Source organism: Hirundo rustica, chromosome 9 (assembly GCF_015227805.2).
Source record: "Hirundo rustica isolate bHirRus1 chromosome 9, bHirRus1.pri.v3, whole genome shotgun sequence".
In the NCBI taxonomy this organism is placed as follows: domain Eukaryota; kingdom Metazoa; phylum Chordata; class Aves; order Passeriformes; family Hirundinidae; genus Hirundo; species Hirundo rustica.
In genome coordinates this window covers 19,645,957-19,661,843 of record NC_053458.1, presented here as the reverse complement: position 1 = coordinate 19,661,843, position 15,887 = coordinate 19,645,957, and the positions used below count along the sequence as shown (strand labels likewise).

Below are 15,887 nucleotides of genomic sequence, written 5' to 3'. Positions count from 1 at the left end.
CTTTAAAAAGCATTTTTATGTCAGGCTTTATGATTCATAATATACATATGTAAAAATGTATTTTCAACTGGCTTTTAGCTGCATCACTTATGCATTCAAACTCATCTAATCAAGTTCTCCTAGAGAGAACTCTAAAACTGAGGCAATTTTTACTGCTGTACCACCTCAGAGAGATGGGAACTGAGAGATGGAAGAGACATTAATCAGCATTTCATTTCTAAGCATACACAGTCAAAAAAGATTTCTCTTTTTTATTTCTGGAACCGAAGGAATATGTGACATGGAATTTCTCATTCACCTCCTCAGCACAGATACGAATTTTGCTCTTCAGTAACTTGTAAAGGATAATGTAATATTCTATAATTATTTTACAGGGTTTTCAAGGAAAAACTGGTCCTCCTGGTCCTGGTGGTGTTGTTGGCCCTCAGGTAGATAATTTCATTTCATAGTTGACTCCATGAGACCAATGTTTAGTGGTTATATTCTGGATAAGGCAGTTGCTTTTGCTATATTAAAAGGACCATATCAATGGTTATATTAACTTTTGTAACAGAAGTTGTATAGTATTAGAAATCTATACTTAGTAATCTTCAGTGATTCCACGAAAAAAGGAAGATATTCAGGTTACCCTTCCACTTTGTTTCATGTTTTGGTTTTTTGTTGGTTCATTGTTGGTTCAGTGGTTTTTTTATGCGATTATGAAATTGGTGGTTTACAGAAGTCAGGGAGATGGATTTCTCTACCATTGAACATTTTAGAAAGAACACGTGCATTTCTTGCCAGAGAAAAATTTTCAGTAACTTTTAGATTGTGGAGAGATAAATTATCAAAATATAATTTGATTTAACCTTATTAATTTACAACTTAATCAAGCATTTAGAGCTTTTATAGCTAATTCCCTTAGTGGAACTTTTCTGCTAGGGAATCTGAAGAGAGATCTTTCAAGTCTCCTGCCTTACAATTCCTATTATTCAGAAAAACAATAGTACAGAAGTGTTTGAAGACAAGAATAGTAGATGAATTTCTCTCCCGTGTCCTTTTTGTAACCTTCTCCCATACACACTGTGTTTTAAAGCTTCAGTGCTTAAGGAACAAGGTCAGGATTTCACTCTTTGGAAGCTACACAGACGTGTCTGCAGGCAAAATGCAATGCAAGATTTATTTTATAGGACAAAGATATTTTGTAAGTCAGCCTTGCCTGGAGGGAAGGTGAGGAATGTACACTAACCAATGGCAATACTGTTTGGTAACATAACAGCTGGATATTGAGAATCTGCTCCTCTCCACTTCCTCCCACACCCTGCGAGACATTAAATAACTTCAGGTGACTAAAGCTGTACTTCTGTGCTTAGGGTCCTACTGGCGAGACTGGACCAATTGGTGAAAGAGGCCATCCAGGTCCTCCTGGTCCCCCAGGTGAACAAGGCCTCCCAGGTGCTGCAGGAAAAGAAGGTGCTAAGGTATGATGTGGCTTTGGGGAGCAAACAGGAAGGGACAGATAAACTGCTGATGGTGTGGCATTTCAAATTATCTTGTGGATATGCAGAATAAAATCAGAACGCACACTGATTGGCAGGTTTCACCCAGAAGGACTTGGCAGACTGGAAGATTCCAGTTTTAGAGCTGTGTCTGCTTCCACTGAAAGAGTGAGAATTCTCTTGAGCCAAAATTTAATATTTTTGCAATAAAAAAACTTTAAAAAATTGTTTGCATATACTATGCATTCAGTATGGTGATACTTAGTAATGACATATTCACACCAAGGTAGAAAATTGCACACTGGCATTTAAAGTCAGATGTGTAGTAGTGAATAAAAGGCAGGATTTCACAGAAAAATTTAACTCCTTGCTTAATTTTTTGGCTACCATTGGGGAACAAGAAAAATATTACTTATCTAGTTACTATGTCATCCTATTCAATTTTTGATTATAAGTGGGTATCAAAATTTTTTATTTAATGTATCTTTAAGCATATTTTAATGGCTTGTGTTTTTTACTATTGGTATTCCATAACTGGTACTGTATTTTGTCAAAGTTCATTATAAATTTAACCACAGACTTGTACTGATAAAAGGATTTGTGGGTGAATAGCTGGGGGCTATTTTTTACTATAAATAGGATCTGGTAGTTAATTTTCATCACTTGTTGTACACCTGATTTTTAAACATATTCTTTAATCAAAATGTAATACGCTTCCCAGGGTGATCCAGGTCCTCAAGGCATTCCTGGGAAAGATGGACCAGCAGGTCTTCGTGGTTTCCCTGGAGAGAGAGGCCTTCCAGGTGCTCAGGTATGATACAAATACAAGCACTAGAGCAATTGCCTTGATATTTCTAAATAAAAGAAGCAATGTATTAACTCTTTTATTTCATGAAGTCTTCTACTGTGCTTAAAATAAATGCAATAAGATAATAGAGATTAAGCATCCAACATTGTCAAACAGAGTTGGCTAGATAAGAAGAAAGGAATTTATTCAAGTTTGTTTCTTTGGATCTTTACATGTTTCCTATTTTATGCATTGCAAAATTAGTCTTGAACTTTCCAGTTTTGTAGACAAGCTTTTTTTTTCCTTTCCATTTTTTAGGGTCCAGCTGGTCTGAAAGGAGGGGAAGGCCCTCAGGGTCCACCTGGCCCAATGGTAAGGAAACATAGTAAGTTTATGGAAATAAAAGCAATATTACCTAATAACCTTTTTTCTTCTCTATATGCTGTGGTGTTTTCATTAACACAGTCTGTAAAACATGAGACCGACCGGACTTCTACTAAGTATCCATACTAATAAACATGCAGGGATTGTGAAGGTAGAGAATATCTGAAGCCTCTTGTCACTAGATTGAGTTATGACATTTACTTGCTGCTCAATACTTGTCACTAATACAAATTGGTTTTGAGATGAGAGGTTTTCCACAGAGGAAAAATCCATGCATAGTGACTGGTGTACTCATGCTGTTGTGGTGGGTACCCACCAAACTCTTCTATCCCTGCTCTCCTCAGCTGGAGAGGAGAAGACAAGATACACTGACAGGCTTGTGTGTCAACATAAGGACAGGGAGATCAGCCGCCAGCTACCCTTTAGGCAAAACAGACTGGGAAAATGAGTTTATTTTCAATTAAAGCAGAGTAAGAAAGATAAGGTGAAATGAAAGCAAAGTCTGAAAACGTCTCCTCACCCTCCCATCCTCCCAGGCTGAACTTCACTCCTGGTTTCTGCTTTATCCTGCCCCCAAGCAGTGCAAGAGGATGGGGAATGGCCCTCAGTTCATCACACATTGCCACTCCTTCCTCCTCATGGGGAGGACTCCTCACACTTCCCCTTCTCCAATATGGCATCCCTTGGCTGTGAGGCAGTCCTCCCTGAACTTGTCCAACGTGAGTCCTTCCTACAGGCTGCAGTTCCTCATGAGCTGCTCCAGCCTGGGTCCTCCCCAGGGTGCAGTCCTTCAGGAGTGGTTGCTTCAGTGTGGGTCCCCCACGGGCTTACAAGTCCTGCCAGCCAAGCTGCCCCAGTGTGGGCTCCTCTCTCCACAGGGCCGTGGGTCCTGCCCGGATCCTGCACCGCTGCAGGCTCTCCACGGGGCCACAGTCTCCATTAGGCACCCACCTGCTCCAGTGTGGGGTCCTCCATGGGCTGTGGATGGATCTCAATCCCCCTCTGTTGTGCATTTTCCCCCACTTCTTAAGCAGATTACCCAAGAGGTTCTACCCCTGTCACTTACGGGCTTGGCCACAGCCAGCCCATGGGTTTATCCTGGAGCTGGCTGCTGTGAGTTCCACTGGACATGGGGGAAAGTGGAATCTTCTCCCAGAAATCAGCCCTGTAGTCCCCTGCTACCAAACCCTTGCCATGCAAGCCCAGTACTCCTGTGTTCCCTTTGTACAACCGTGTAAAATCATGTCATGCAGGAATTGTCCTTGTTGGCATTTTAAGCTCAATAATAGAGTATGCTTCAAGTTACCCATTCTCTGTTGTCATGCTTTATGCAAAGAAGTTCTACAAGGATGCGCTGGCATTCAAAACATGGTAGAGTTATTCCCAAATGTGAATTGTTTAGATTTTGACAGTCATCTTGTCGGCTTACTTCTTTCATTCCGTGCAATTGAGGTTGAAAAAGAAAAGAATCGATCATCACAGCTATTCATGTTAGAAAAAAAAGTAATGGAGGAGCTGAATTTCTATGTGCTTCAACAAAGCTCTCTTATGTCCTTGCAATTCATACTCAGATTAGAAACAAGGATAAAAAAGCCACACACAGTACAGTACAAGTAATATATGGGACTTGAATTCTTACAATGAATTATTGAATTCTTAATGCCAAAAACCTCAATTTACAGTTCTGAACACTGTGCAGTATAAATATGTATTTCCAAAAGGCACCAAAACAAAGGGTGGGATGAGATGGGATGGAATGGAATGGAATGGAATGGAATGGAATGGAATGGAATGGAATCTAACAGGGATGGTGAAAAGAGATATCATCTTACCCATCTGAAGAACCGGAAATGTTAAAAGAAAGGATGAATCAAAGCCAAGAAAGCATAGACTAGAGCAGTCTCTTCAATCTAAAGGTCGTGTCTTGATTTTCTGTTGAAGGAGCCCCTGAGGCTGGACTGCGCTCTCAGGCAGATGGTTCAGGTGCAGTGACCCAGAGCCCTTCTGAGCAGCCAGCACAGGCAAAGCTGACGTGTGACACAGCTCCCTTCGTCAGCCAGCATTGTCCACACAGGAGATGTGCTATTCCTGCCATGGGTCCTCAGAAAGACACATCACACAAGATGTGAGGCAAAAGTACACATCTTGTTTAGTGATTGTATTCTGAAAGACAAATGTTTGAATTGAAATTCAGAAGATCCGTGTTTTTCTAATTCTTATAGGGTGTGTATAAGGTAGTGTTTTAGTTGAAAACATCAGAGCTTTTTTGAGGAGGGTGTCTCAATTATCCCCATTTACCATCCTTTGGTACAAATCAGAGCTCTTTCAGAGCTCATGAGTAGTATTCCTTTCATGTGAAACTAAATTGTTAGAGAAAATCCAGGAACACCATTAATGCTCCCCAGCTCCTGGGAGTTCAGTGCCGGACTGAAATCATCATTAATTATAGTCCAGAAACACACAGAGTATGGGTATCAGGAGTACACTGCCAAGGACTTTAGTTCATAACCCAGTTCTTGTTAGGGCCACCCTTCCTGCTGAGGTAAACAATCATAGAAACAAACCCTTAGGAGGCTGAGAATTTTTTGCATATAGTTTTTCTAGAGTTTAAGAAATAGATGCAGTGGTAGCAGGAGTTGAAAGAGCGTTTGAAGGGAGAAAAAAAAAAAAAGAATTTTTTAAAATATATTTTGAGCTTATTGTAGTACAGGAAGGCCACTTGAGGTACAAACAGGACCAAGTTGCCCTTAAAGTATTCCAAGGGTCCTCAGTAGGATTTTTATCTGTTCCATCTTTAATTACTAACTTGTTAGGACAGTATTCTGTGAAAAAAAGGTGTGTAGGTGCCCTTAGTAGTGGGTTTCTGTGCACCTTCAAGAACCACAATTAAACCACAATTGCTTGCTTTTTTTTCACAGAAGCTCACAGCAGACCATGAGCATCAAATAAGTCTGAAAATATTTTCCCATCTATTTTTAGCCAGCAGTGGGTACACACAGAAGTGTAATTGTAGTGGAGTCTTCATTTGCCATTTATAATAGGAAGAGAATCCCTGCCACTGGCTGACTTCCCTCCAGTTCCCTGCCAATACCAATTGTTTCTAACTAGCATATATAGTCAATTATACGCTTTATTTGGCTGGTGCGTGCATCTGCAAGCACACCAAACAAATGACTGCTCCAAATACTGTGCATGCCAATTACTCTCTTTAGAGGGATTTGGACAAAAGAAAGAGATGCATGAATGCATGTCAGGGCAAGAAGGGGTTCTGCAGGATTGAGGGGGGGTATTTTCATGGTTTTGGGGGTTCTTTTTTTTGGGTCGAGGTGGGCTGTGGTTGCCTCTTTGTCGTTGTGGAGGGAGGGTGAGTTTTTTCAACAGTTCTCTTTTATCTGCTCTGTTTCTTGCTTCTGTTTGTTTTCTTCCCTTCTCCTACTACCGTGTGGAATGCTGAATCCTGATGAGAGAAAGCTCTTTGGAATGTCAAGCAGTCATTTTTCATTTGCTCATTTAGGAATACGATGCTCAAATTAGACTCAGAATAAGCCAGCTGTAGGCTACCCAATTATCAGTACTGAGCTATCTAGAGCTATCTTCATCCATCTGACAACATTTTACAGTCATGGGGACCTTCACTTGTAGAGCATTTTGTTAACCATCAGTAAAAAGTATTGCTACTACTATGCAGTGTATACAATAGCTGTCATTGCATATCTCCTCCCAGGAAGTGAGATAAAACCAAGGTTGCTAATGAGTTTATAGTCTGTATAGAGGCAATACAAGACAAAATATGACACTTCCATTCTGTAGAAAAGTTTAAAAAAAAAAAAAGATAAAAAGATTCCAGGATGTGAGTTCCACAAGACCAAAGGTTAACAAGTGGTTTAATAACATAAGAAGCTTGTTTCATAGTGGGATAGAGTGAACAGGAAAAAAAAAAAAAAAAAAAAAAAAAAAAAAAAAAAAAAAAAAAAAGCAACAGAGAGAACAGGCTTAAGAAAAGCTGCTTTAAATGCTTTTCTGAGTTGGGACTATAATTTAATATGTTCTGCTGTGCTCAAAGGCCATTCTCTCAGAGAAAGGAGCAATTCCTTGAAAACAAGGTGTAGTCTCTCTTCATAAGTCATATGAAATGCAAAGATAAATGTGAAAAGTTGGCTGAATAAAAAGATCTACTGGAAATTATGGCCTCCGTTAGTGTCTGCTATCTGACAGGAGAGATCTATGAGTTATATGGGTTTTTTTTCTCTCTATTCTTACATCCTCCTGATGAGATAACCTAAAATTGTTTAGCTTATGAGAGCTGACAAGATCAGAGACCATGGTAGTATGGCTGTAGGGTAATGACTTTTTCTTCTTGAATTCACTGAAGCCTTAGGAACTAAAATAACAGAAATAGGAAAGAAACTTAGACAGCAACCCAGACTTAAAAAATAAAAACCCAACACCTGGAAGGATAAAGTCATATATGATTTCCATACAAATATTTCATTTGAACATGCATGCAAATTTAGAACTTACTGAAATAACTTGCTAAAATACTTTGAGAAACCATTCATCACTCTTCTCTGTCACATTTATGTGGAGGGAAAAGCACCTTATTGTGAAATTAGTACCAGTTATGCTAATGAGGTCAGTCTGGGACAAGTATGTCATGAGTAAATGCAAAAAAAATAGTGTCCTCATCGGTGAAAACATCTTAAAATTCCAATATCTAAAAGACAGCAAATTTGATCTTGCTTAAACATGAAAAAAAGGCTATTTAGAGTCTCAGGGTACACCACCTATTACTTTTCTGTTCTGTGATGTATCATCCTGCTTCTATTATATCAATTAATGAAGTGAAATTGCCAATCATAACTTTGAAGTGTTACAAACTGTCTTGAAACTTTAAAGCTGAAATTTGGGGAAATACTTTTGTACAGCAAATATTTAACAGTACTCTCTTAATGCAAAATTTGTAAATTATTTAAAAAACAAAAAATAAAGATACAGTTTTAGTGGTTTTCAATACATAGTGCCTGTTGTTTCACCTTTAATTTGGAAAATTAAGTTTTTATCTTTTTCTGTGCTTATCTGAAGATGCCTGTACATAAAAAATCTCCTCTGTAGAACACATTAAATTAGTTACTATACTTGAATGGATTTTTACAGAGGTGAATTGAAGTGCAGAAATGCGATCATCACAGCAATGAACAGCACAAAACTACTAAAAATTTTGGTTGTGGCATGGCTTAGTTCTGTTTTTGATACGGTGGATATTCTTACATCAAAATATTATGTTAATCTATTTTGAAAACATAGAGGGAATTATGTTCTTGAAAACAGGCTGGTTTTAAGGACACTCATTATGATGAACAAACAGAGGAAGGGGTATTTACAAAAAATAAAATTAGTGTTGTATGAACTGATTTGAGTATGAACTTCAAGTCAGTCCTTTCAGGCTTTTTTCTTTACTTGCACGCACGATGGCTGCGTACCCTTCAACCAGCCGGACTCGCACTGCTGAACAGCTTCTCTGTTGACTGGCCTGGTGGAAACCACCAGCGCCGCCAGGGCTCTCTGCGAATCCCTTCACCCTCTGTGTCTTTCCCAGGGCTCGCCAGGAGAGCGTGGAGCCGCGGGCACTGTGGGCCCCATTGGTCTGCCAGGCCGTCCTGGCCCCCAGGGGCCTCCAGGCCCCGCCGGAGAGAAGGGAGCTCCCGTGAGTATTCACAGCCCGCGGAACTGTCCCAGCACACGCTTTTCATTCCAGAATGCGCCTTGCTCGCACTCCGCTATTTGCCTCTTCAGTATGTGTTCTCAGAATACCCAACCTACTCATGTTAGAGGTACAAATATGTACATAGTAAAACATTTCTTACCATGTTCTCTAAGATCAGGAAGGGTTAAACCTGTTAATATCACAGCAGGGAGTGGATATAAATTAGTCTTTCATTAAAACTTTGTACCCAGCCACTCTGTATTGGAGTACAAGTGTATTTGACATCAGCTTCCATTATTACTTCATATAATTCTCTTATATATTCTCTTCCCGTGATAGTTTTCTTTCTTTGTTGTGGTGTTTTCTGTTTCGTTAGGGTTTTTTTGGAGGGGGGGTGGTTTTTAATTTTGTATTGGTGCTGTGACTCCCTGTACTGAAGGAATTTTCATTACTCTCCTGTGATAATGTGGATTGCTTAATTTTTCTTCAAAAACAGGGTGAAAAAGGTCCCCAAGGTCCGGCTGGACGTGATGGAATACAGGGCCCTGTAGGACTTCCTGGTCCTGCTGGTCCCAGTGGTTCCCCTGGAGAAGATGGTGACAAGGTGAATCATTATAGTTGGTGTTAGTTCATCTAGGAGAAGATCTGTCAGTACAGTTCTCTGTAGCTTTCCTCAAAATAAATAGGGTGATGAAGCAACAAATCTTATCCTTGCCTCCCCCAAATTCCCTCTGCCTGTTGCAAAAAATACCTAAAAACCTCTTCTATAACCAAATGTCTGAGGGACAGATGCCATGGGACATTGGGATTTATGTTAAAGAACTAGCAGAATAACATTTATCCTGGCAAAGAAGGATGAAAGCATGGCAAAATAAGGCAAGTGATGCAAAAATTGATTTTTGCCTATTTAAGAAACTTGGTCTACTGAATGAGTAAGGTAAAATGTCTTCAGTAATATACAGAGATTCAGAACCGCCAGAGGTTGTGCTGATAGGTTGAGGGTGTCAAAATAATTATGTTCACAGCAAAGATATTCTGTTGACCTCAGGCAGAATTTAGAATTCGGCACCTTTCAGGATCATCTGGTGTGGTAGTTTGACCCTGCGCTTCTCTGTTAGCACAGGGTGAAGGTGAAGATTTCAACATTCATTTTTGTGATGCATGAGTGTTATTTATCCCACAGACAGTATTTTCTGTGACTTAATTTCATTGTCTTTTATTGTTGTTTAATGAAACTCTATTTTCTAATGTGGTTTCTTGGTGATTTGAATACTTTTGAAGTTTTGAAATACTGTACACTCCAGTTAGAAGCAGTTGTTCAATCAGAAACAGTTACGTGAGTCTGTAAATCAGGGTCCTTTCATTGTAAGTTCATATTGAAGGTGAAATGAGCAACACAGTTTCCTTTATTTAGAGCCCAGTTGCATTATACTTCAAAGCCGGGTCTTGTTGCCCTTTTCAATTCAGCAATCAATATCTGGATTAATATGACATATTATTGACCACTGCAGAATTGCTCCCTTTAGGCTTTCACACTTGAAGCAACAGCATAAAACATAGAATAATCATATCAAAGGGAACATTTAAAGATACTGTGATACTGACTTCAGCTAAGTGTGAAGGAGACCATTTTGAACAAGTCTAACTTTTAACTTTCAATTACAGGGTGAAATTGGTGAACCAGGTCAGAAAGGTAGCAAAGGTGACAAAGGAGAAAACGTGAGTAGCAAAATCCTTTGTGCATTACATCTGTTCTTTATAAATAAAAGGTATCCATGCATGAAGTATGCAGGTAGCCTTGCCACATAAATGAGCAGAAACAAAGACACGCTCCTAAAATGTTCCTTCAAAATAATTTTAATGCAACACTAGAGGTTTGTACTTACAGATCCAGGCATGTATTTAGTATTGCTCAAATTCCTAGAGCTTATCGTTATCATTCTATCGATCAGAATCATTACAAAATATAAACTACATTCTTAAGCACCCTTCCTGTGTCATTGAAATTCCTGCATTCTGCATTTGAGCTGGAGTGACCAAGAATTGCCATGTGTTCTCTTACTGTGATGAACTTTACTGACCACATTGTGTGAACGTACCCAGCCTTGGCTTCTTACCTTGAGGATGGAAACTATGGAGACTCAGTAGAGGAATCTACTAATGTTTTAGTTTTAAAATTTTTAAAGGGTATCTAATTCATGGGGAGCACAATTAACTGATGGCAGATGTAATGGCTTATACAAGTTTTCATATATTACCATTAAGCTTATTTGTGAACCTACAGCTAATCAGGTTTCTACTGTTTTAATTTGAAATTTTTCTGTCTTTAAAAATGAATTCTAAAGTTCAAGCACTTCCTTTTTTTATTTAGGCCAGACATATAAAATTAAGCTTTTTTCACTATGAAATTTCAAGTTAGAAAGAACAAAACTAGCATTTATTCATTTTCAGTTGATAGTGGTTTCTTTCCTAAAAATTCAAAATTATATTTTTTCACTTCTGTTCAATTTCAAGATAAACTGGTACTTTACTTGAACACTTTTCCTTAAGAAAAAAATTAAGAAGTAATGGCAGAAAGTTCCCTTTTAATGTTGTATTTCAACACAATTCACAGTTATCAAAGCTCTGAACTCAGCACAGGGGTATTCATGGCTAAGTATATTTATCTTGAAAACAGTGTGATTTTGATATTAACAACGTACAGAACAGTATATTACTTTTAAAAATTCACCCAATTTATGGCTTGCATATTATCAGATGATGTTTATGGGAGGATATGTACATACTCAAGCAAATCACTGGCCATAGAATTACAGAATCACAGAATGGCTTGGGCTGGAAATGAATTTCAAGATCAGCTAGTTCCAACCTCTGATCCAGTTCCACTTCAGGCTTTGCATGGGATCACAGGCACATTTCCCCTTTGACATGCCTCTTCATTAGAGATGCTTTGCATCAGAGAAATTCAGGACAAAAACACAAGCTGCACTCTTCTGTTTCAGATAATTTTAGCATAGCTATGCTGAGCATTAGACTGTGACCACAGTTCCCATAGTGAGTGCTGATGCATTTGGGCCTGTTCCAGCAGACCTGCTTTACAAATGGAGTGTCTGCAGCATTATCATTTGAGAATGTATCCTGGACTCCCAGTCTCAAGGTTTAATGCATTTGAGAATATTACACATTTTTCTGGAAATACAGGATTCAGTTTTGAGGCCTTAGTTGAAGTGAATGTAATTCCAGTTGAAGTCATTTGCACTTAACTGCAGTCATTCAACCCTGACAATTTCAGAATGTGTTTATTTTAAATCTGCTCTTCTTTCAACATGCTGACAAGATGCCTGTTGGGGCAGGGAGAAAGGACTTGTTGGTCACCTCTGAAGGGTTCTGAGGAGGAAATACCCAGCTCTGAAATTACAGGACATGAAGAACAAATATTTACAATCTCAAACTACCCACAAAAGGCCTTGGTGGCCATTTAAAGCCTGATCACAGCATGGGTCCTGATGAAAGAACTGAGTCATCTTTCATGTTTAAGAAGTGCTGGAAAAATCTTCAATTCCCTATTGAAACCAACAAAGATTTATTTTTGTGGGTTTGAAAATACTGTGCCTAACTGTGTTGGTGTATTCTAGCTAAGACAGCACAATTCTGTTGTTGATGTACTGTCCTCTCTTGGACTTCAAAACCTCCACAGTTATCACAGCTGCCTTAATCAGCTGAAGAGTCTCTCATGATTCTGATCAGTCTTTCTCCATTTGCCCTCCAGAGCAATGGAAAAAAAGAATCTGGCCATGTGTCCAAATAACTCCTCATTAATCAATTGCAGACTACGTTCCAACAGTGCTTTATATCAAAATGGGTTTTTAAATGAGTTTAAAAATGTGTAGGCCTCTTTCCAGAGCCTATAAAATGAAGGAGCACATTGAAGCATCTCAAAGAGTGTAGAAAAATCCATGCCTGCCAAATCCCTTTCTCATGGTAACACTTCCCAGTCAGCTGTAGCATTCCTCGGAGTCCTTTCATTTAGATATGTCACCACAGAGGCTAGAAAGCTTTGTTTTATCTATTGCCATCAGGTATGGGACAAATAAAACAGAAGAGAAGAAATACAGAGCTTGATGCTTCATACTCCCTAGAAAATAAAATGCTCCAAAATACGTATAAAACTCAGAGAAAGAAATAGACTACAAGACTTAAGAAGTCCCTTTATTTAATTTCCCTTATAAAGGGCACAATAATCTAATTTTAACCTTAGTAAAGTCTATAAATCCCAGAATTATTCTGCTCTAAACCAGAATTTGAAGCCTAGAAGTTACAGGCAACTTTGCATCTGAAATTGACTAGAATTAGCCAAGGCCATGTGTTTTGTGCCTTCTTAGTGGCACTCTTTATCAGTCTACTTCTTCTGGTGTTGCAGAAAGATTCAAATTACCACATCATTTAAACCTCATCATAAAGTAGTACCTTGCATTCCTGTACTCTGATAGTTTTATTATATCACATCTGCATGACTGACTTCTAATTATGTGCAATATAACTTAGTTATTATTCTGCAGGAAGAAAGAAAAAAAAGAAGTTCCTCTCACAGCCTGCTTTTTTTTTTTCCATTCTGTTGAAAATAGGCTTAGTATCAAAGAGAATATGATTCCCAGTGCTCAGCAAAAACTTGAACTTTTTCATGTCTCCTGGAGGTGAAAATAAGCTTTGTGCCATTGCAAAAATAATTAGTAGTTTCATAAAAACTACTCCAAATAATAGGCATTTGAATTAAAGATAGATTTTTAGATTATGCTTTAAAGGTTGAGGGATATTTTGCATAAAGTGCAAAACTTTATGCAAACTATTCAAAAGTTTTGAAAGTTTTGATACTTTTAATTGTGAAAAAAAAATTCATTTTGATTCACGTTCACATGGAAGTCTATTCTGAAACTATTCTATCTATTCATTAAAAATGAGCTTCTAACAAATGCCAGCATTGTCTGTTATAGATGTGAAAATCTGAGGTTTTGAGAGGTAAATAGTTTGTACTGAATGGAAAGGACTAGTGAATGGTGCTACTTCCTCTAGGGAGAGACACGGAATTGCTGAATAGATTGTGATTGTGCAGGTCGGGTTTTGTCTCATGGCTGTATTTGCTTTTAATCTCATTGCAGATGTCACAATGAGTAACTTGTCCTTTTGGATGTGTTTGTTGCAGGGTCCTCCAGGTCCCCCAGGTCTGCAGGGTCCTGTTGGAGCCCCGGGTATAGCTGTAAGTAGCTCGTTCAGAGCCAGCCCCAACCTTGCATAACTCAGTTGACACTGACTTCTTTGAACTTTTGCTCCTTACTCAGGAATAGATTTCAAAACACCACTAACAGTTCTGTCCCTGCCCACTTGCATGCAGTTCTTTACTGTAAACAAGCCATGGGTGGTACTGTATGGCAGATTTACAGCAGGACAATAATTTGAGAAAATCATTAAAAATTAAATATTGTAAATAGTGAATGGGGGCCATCCTTTCAGTGAACTTGTTTGGTGGTGTGTTTGGCAGCTCAGTACAGATGCAGTTAAAAGAGAGTGTCTCTTTTAAAAATCCACCTCATACCAAGTGAATTAATCCTTATTTTTATTTAGAAGGTTCTGAATCCTTTTACCCGGAACATTGGTAGAACTCTTTGCTACTCATATTTACATACTTATTCAACAGCTAGAATGTTGATGCAGATGTGATAGAGAGGGGGAATTCAGTGAAAATTGTTGTGAGACATGCAGCACTAATTGACCTATAATAAACCAGAGCGTGTGCTGGTGTTCTGTCTGTGTGACAGAGTTCATCCAGCCAAGATGGTGAACTTGCACTTGTAAAGACACTCGGTGTGATTCTGAGCCCTTTTGTAGTTGGTTTCCAGTCATTTCCATGGAGCTTTTCCTGTTGCTGTTATCAGAGCTGTGATTGTTTTGCTCTTCATTGTTTCCAAACAGGGAGGTGATGGAGAGCCAGGCCCAAGAGGTCAGCAAGGGATGTTTGGGCAAAAAGGAGATGAAGGTCCTCGAGGTTTCCCTGGTCCCCCAGGCCCTATTGGCTTACAGGTAAATTCCTTTATTATTTTACCTTACGTCTGTAAGCACGCTGATTTCTGTGTCAGAAACTGAATGACTGCTGCCTTCTGTTAAATTAATCATAGCATCAGTTAATTAGAACTGAAAGATCCCATACTGATGGGATTCATGCATAAACAACAAATTTAATACAGCAGGCCTTATACATATGTGTGTGTATACATACACGCACACACACACACACACACACACATATATATATATATGTCAGAGCATAAATTATCCAGACTCCCACCTGAGGTCTGGATAATCCTGGCAGTGATTTTAAAGTCACCCAGTATAGCATTTCTGTGTGCGTTTTTGGAGGTTTTTTTCCCCCTAAATTTATTGTGTCACCTAGTTTAAGCATCCTAGGACTACCTATACATTTACCGTAATATGGAAAACGGCCTTCCCTTTCTTTCCATTTTAATGCAAATAGGTCTTTTTCTTCTTATTCCACCATCCTGCCTCCTCCCAAGTTCACAGGTTTGATGTGTAGATCTGATTTACATTGTTTCATATTGATTTATAACTAATCATTCCAGGGACCCTACTTACAGTATTCTTCTCTGTGTTTTTTTAGGGTCTGCCTGGCCCACCAGGTGAAAAAGGTGAAAATGGTGACGTGGGCCCAATGGTAAGACTTATTCCTCAGTTGTCACTCTAAAAGACATAAATATTCTCCATATATTATTGTCTTTTCTCTATAGCTCATCATTTGATAAGATACTCCTGAACTTGGTGGCCGAGTATGAAACATTTTGTGCAACATAAACTCTCTCAGGGATTTACTTTGCTTTCCCACATCTATCCCCTCATCATTAATATCGAGATTTATGTAACATGAGAAAATACTGGAAAATAGATAGCAAAGCAGATGCTCTGCGTGTCTGAGACAGGACAGTGACAATCAGGTTCAGGAAAGAGAGAGAAAATGTATAAATATCACTGCACCAGAGAGTCTGGAGCTGCCTTCCTGAAGTTCAGGCTGTTGCTATTAACATACAGAATTAGGTACTTGCAGAAGATGGTAAACATTGTCTGGCTCTGTTTACTTTCCCTGGGTGATGCATTTTCCAGCTGTTTCTCCTGCTGACAGAATGCCTTGTGGGCTGTTCCTGACTGCCATGCAAGCTCTCTGCTCTCTACATTAGCCTCCAGCCCCTTGTGCCAAGTCGGGATGCTTCACTCCTGCCCAGCTGTAGGCACCACGGTGCAGTTCTGCCCCAGGGCTGTCACAGGCACTTGAACTGGACCAGGGTCTCTGTCAGTGGGGTGGGCGTGCAGAGAACCTGTAGGGAAAGAACCAATCCTCAGGGGGCCGTAAGCATCGGGTCAGGTCCAGCTCAGGTACTGTGTGACACAGCCTGGCTCTCCTGTCACCTTGGGAACTCATCCAGCGGGCAGCAATCTGGCCCTGCTCTTCCTGTTCCATGGTGAAGATAAA

General features: G+C 39.2%; 1 protein-coding gene across 4 annotated transcripts in view; it reads left to right on the top strand.

Annotated features, from left to right (window-relative positions):
• The window catches only part of COL11A1 (collagen type XI alpha 1 chain), a 129,818-nt gene that overhangs the window by 89,018 nt on the left and 24,913 nt on the right, over positions 1 to 15,887 (top strand). For all 4 annotated transcript variants that reach the window (XM_040072551.2, XM_040072553.2, XM_040072552.2 and 1 more), the window contains 10 exons: positions 375 to 428; positions 1,353 to 1,460; positions 2,200 to 2,289; positions 2,584 to 2,637; positions 8,246 to 8,353; positions 8,850 to 8,957; positions 10,019 to 10,072; positions 13,554 to 13,607; positions 14,321 to 14,428; positions 15,024 to 15,077. In XM_040072551.2, coding sequence (XP_039928485.1) covers positions 375 to 428; positions 1,353 to 1,460; positions 2,200 to 2,289; positions 2,584 to 2,637; positions 8,246 to 8,353; positions 8,850 to 8,957; positions 10,019 to 10,072; positions 13,554 to 13,607; positions 14,321 to 14,428; positions 15,024 to 15,077 — 792 coding nt within the window. The remainder of the gene's footprint in view (positions 1 to 374; positions 429 to 1,352; positions 1,461 to 2,199; positions 2,290 to 2,583; positions 2,638 to 8,245; positions 8,354 to 8,849; positions 8,958 to 10,018; positions 10,073 to 13,553; positions 13,608 to 14,320; positions 14,429 to 15,023; positions 15,078 to 15,887) is intronic.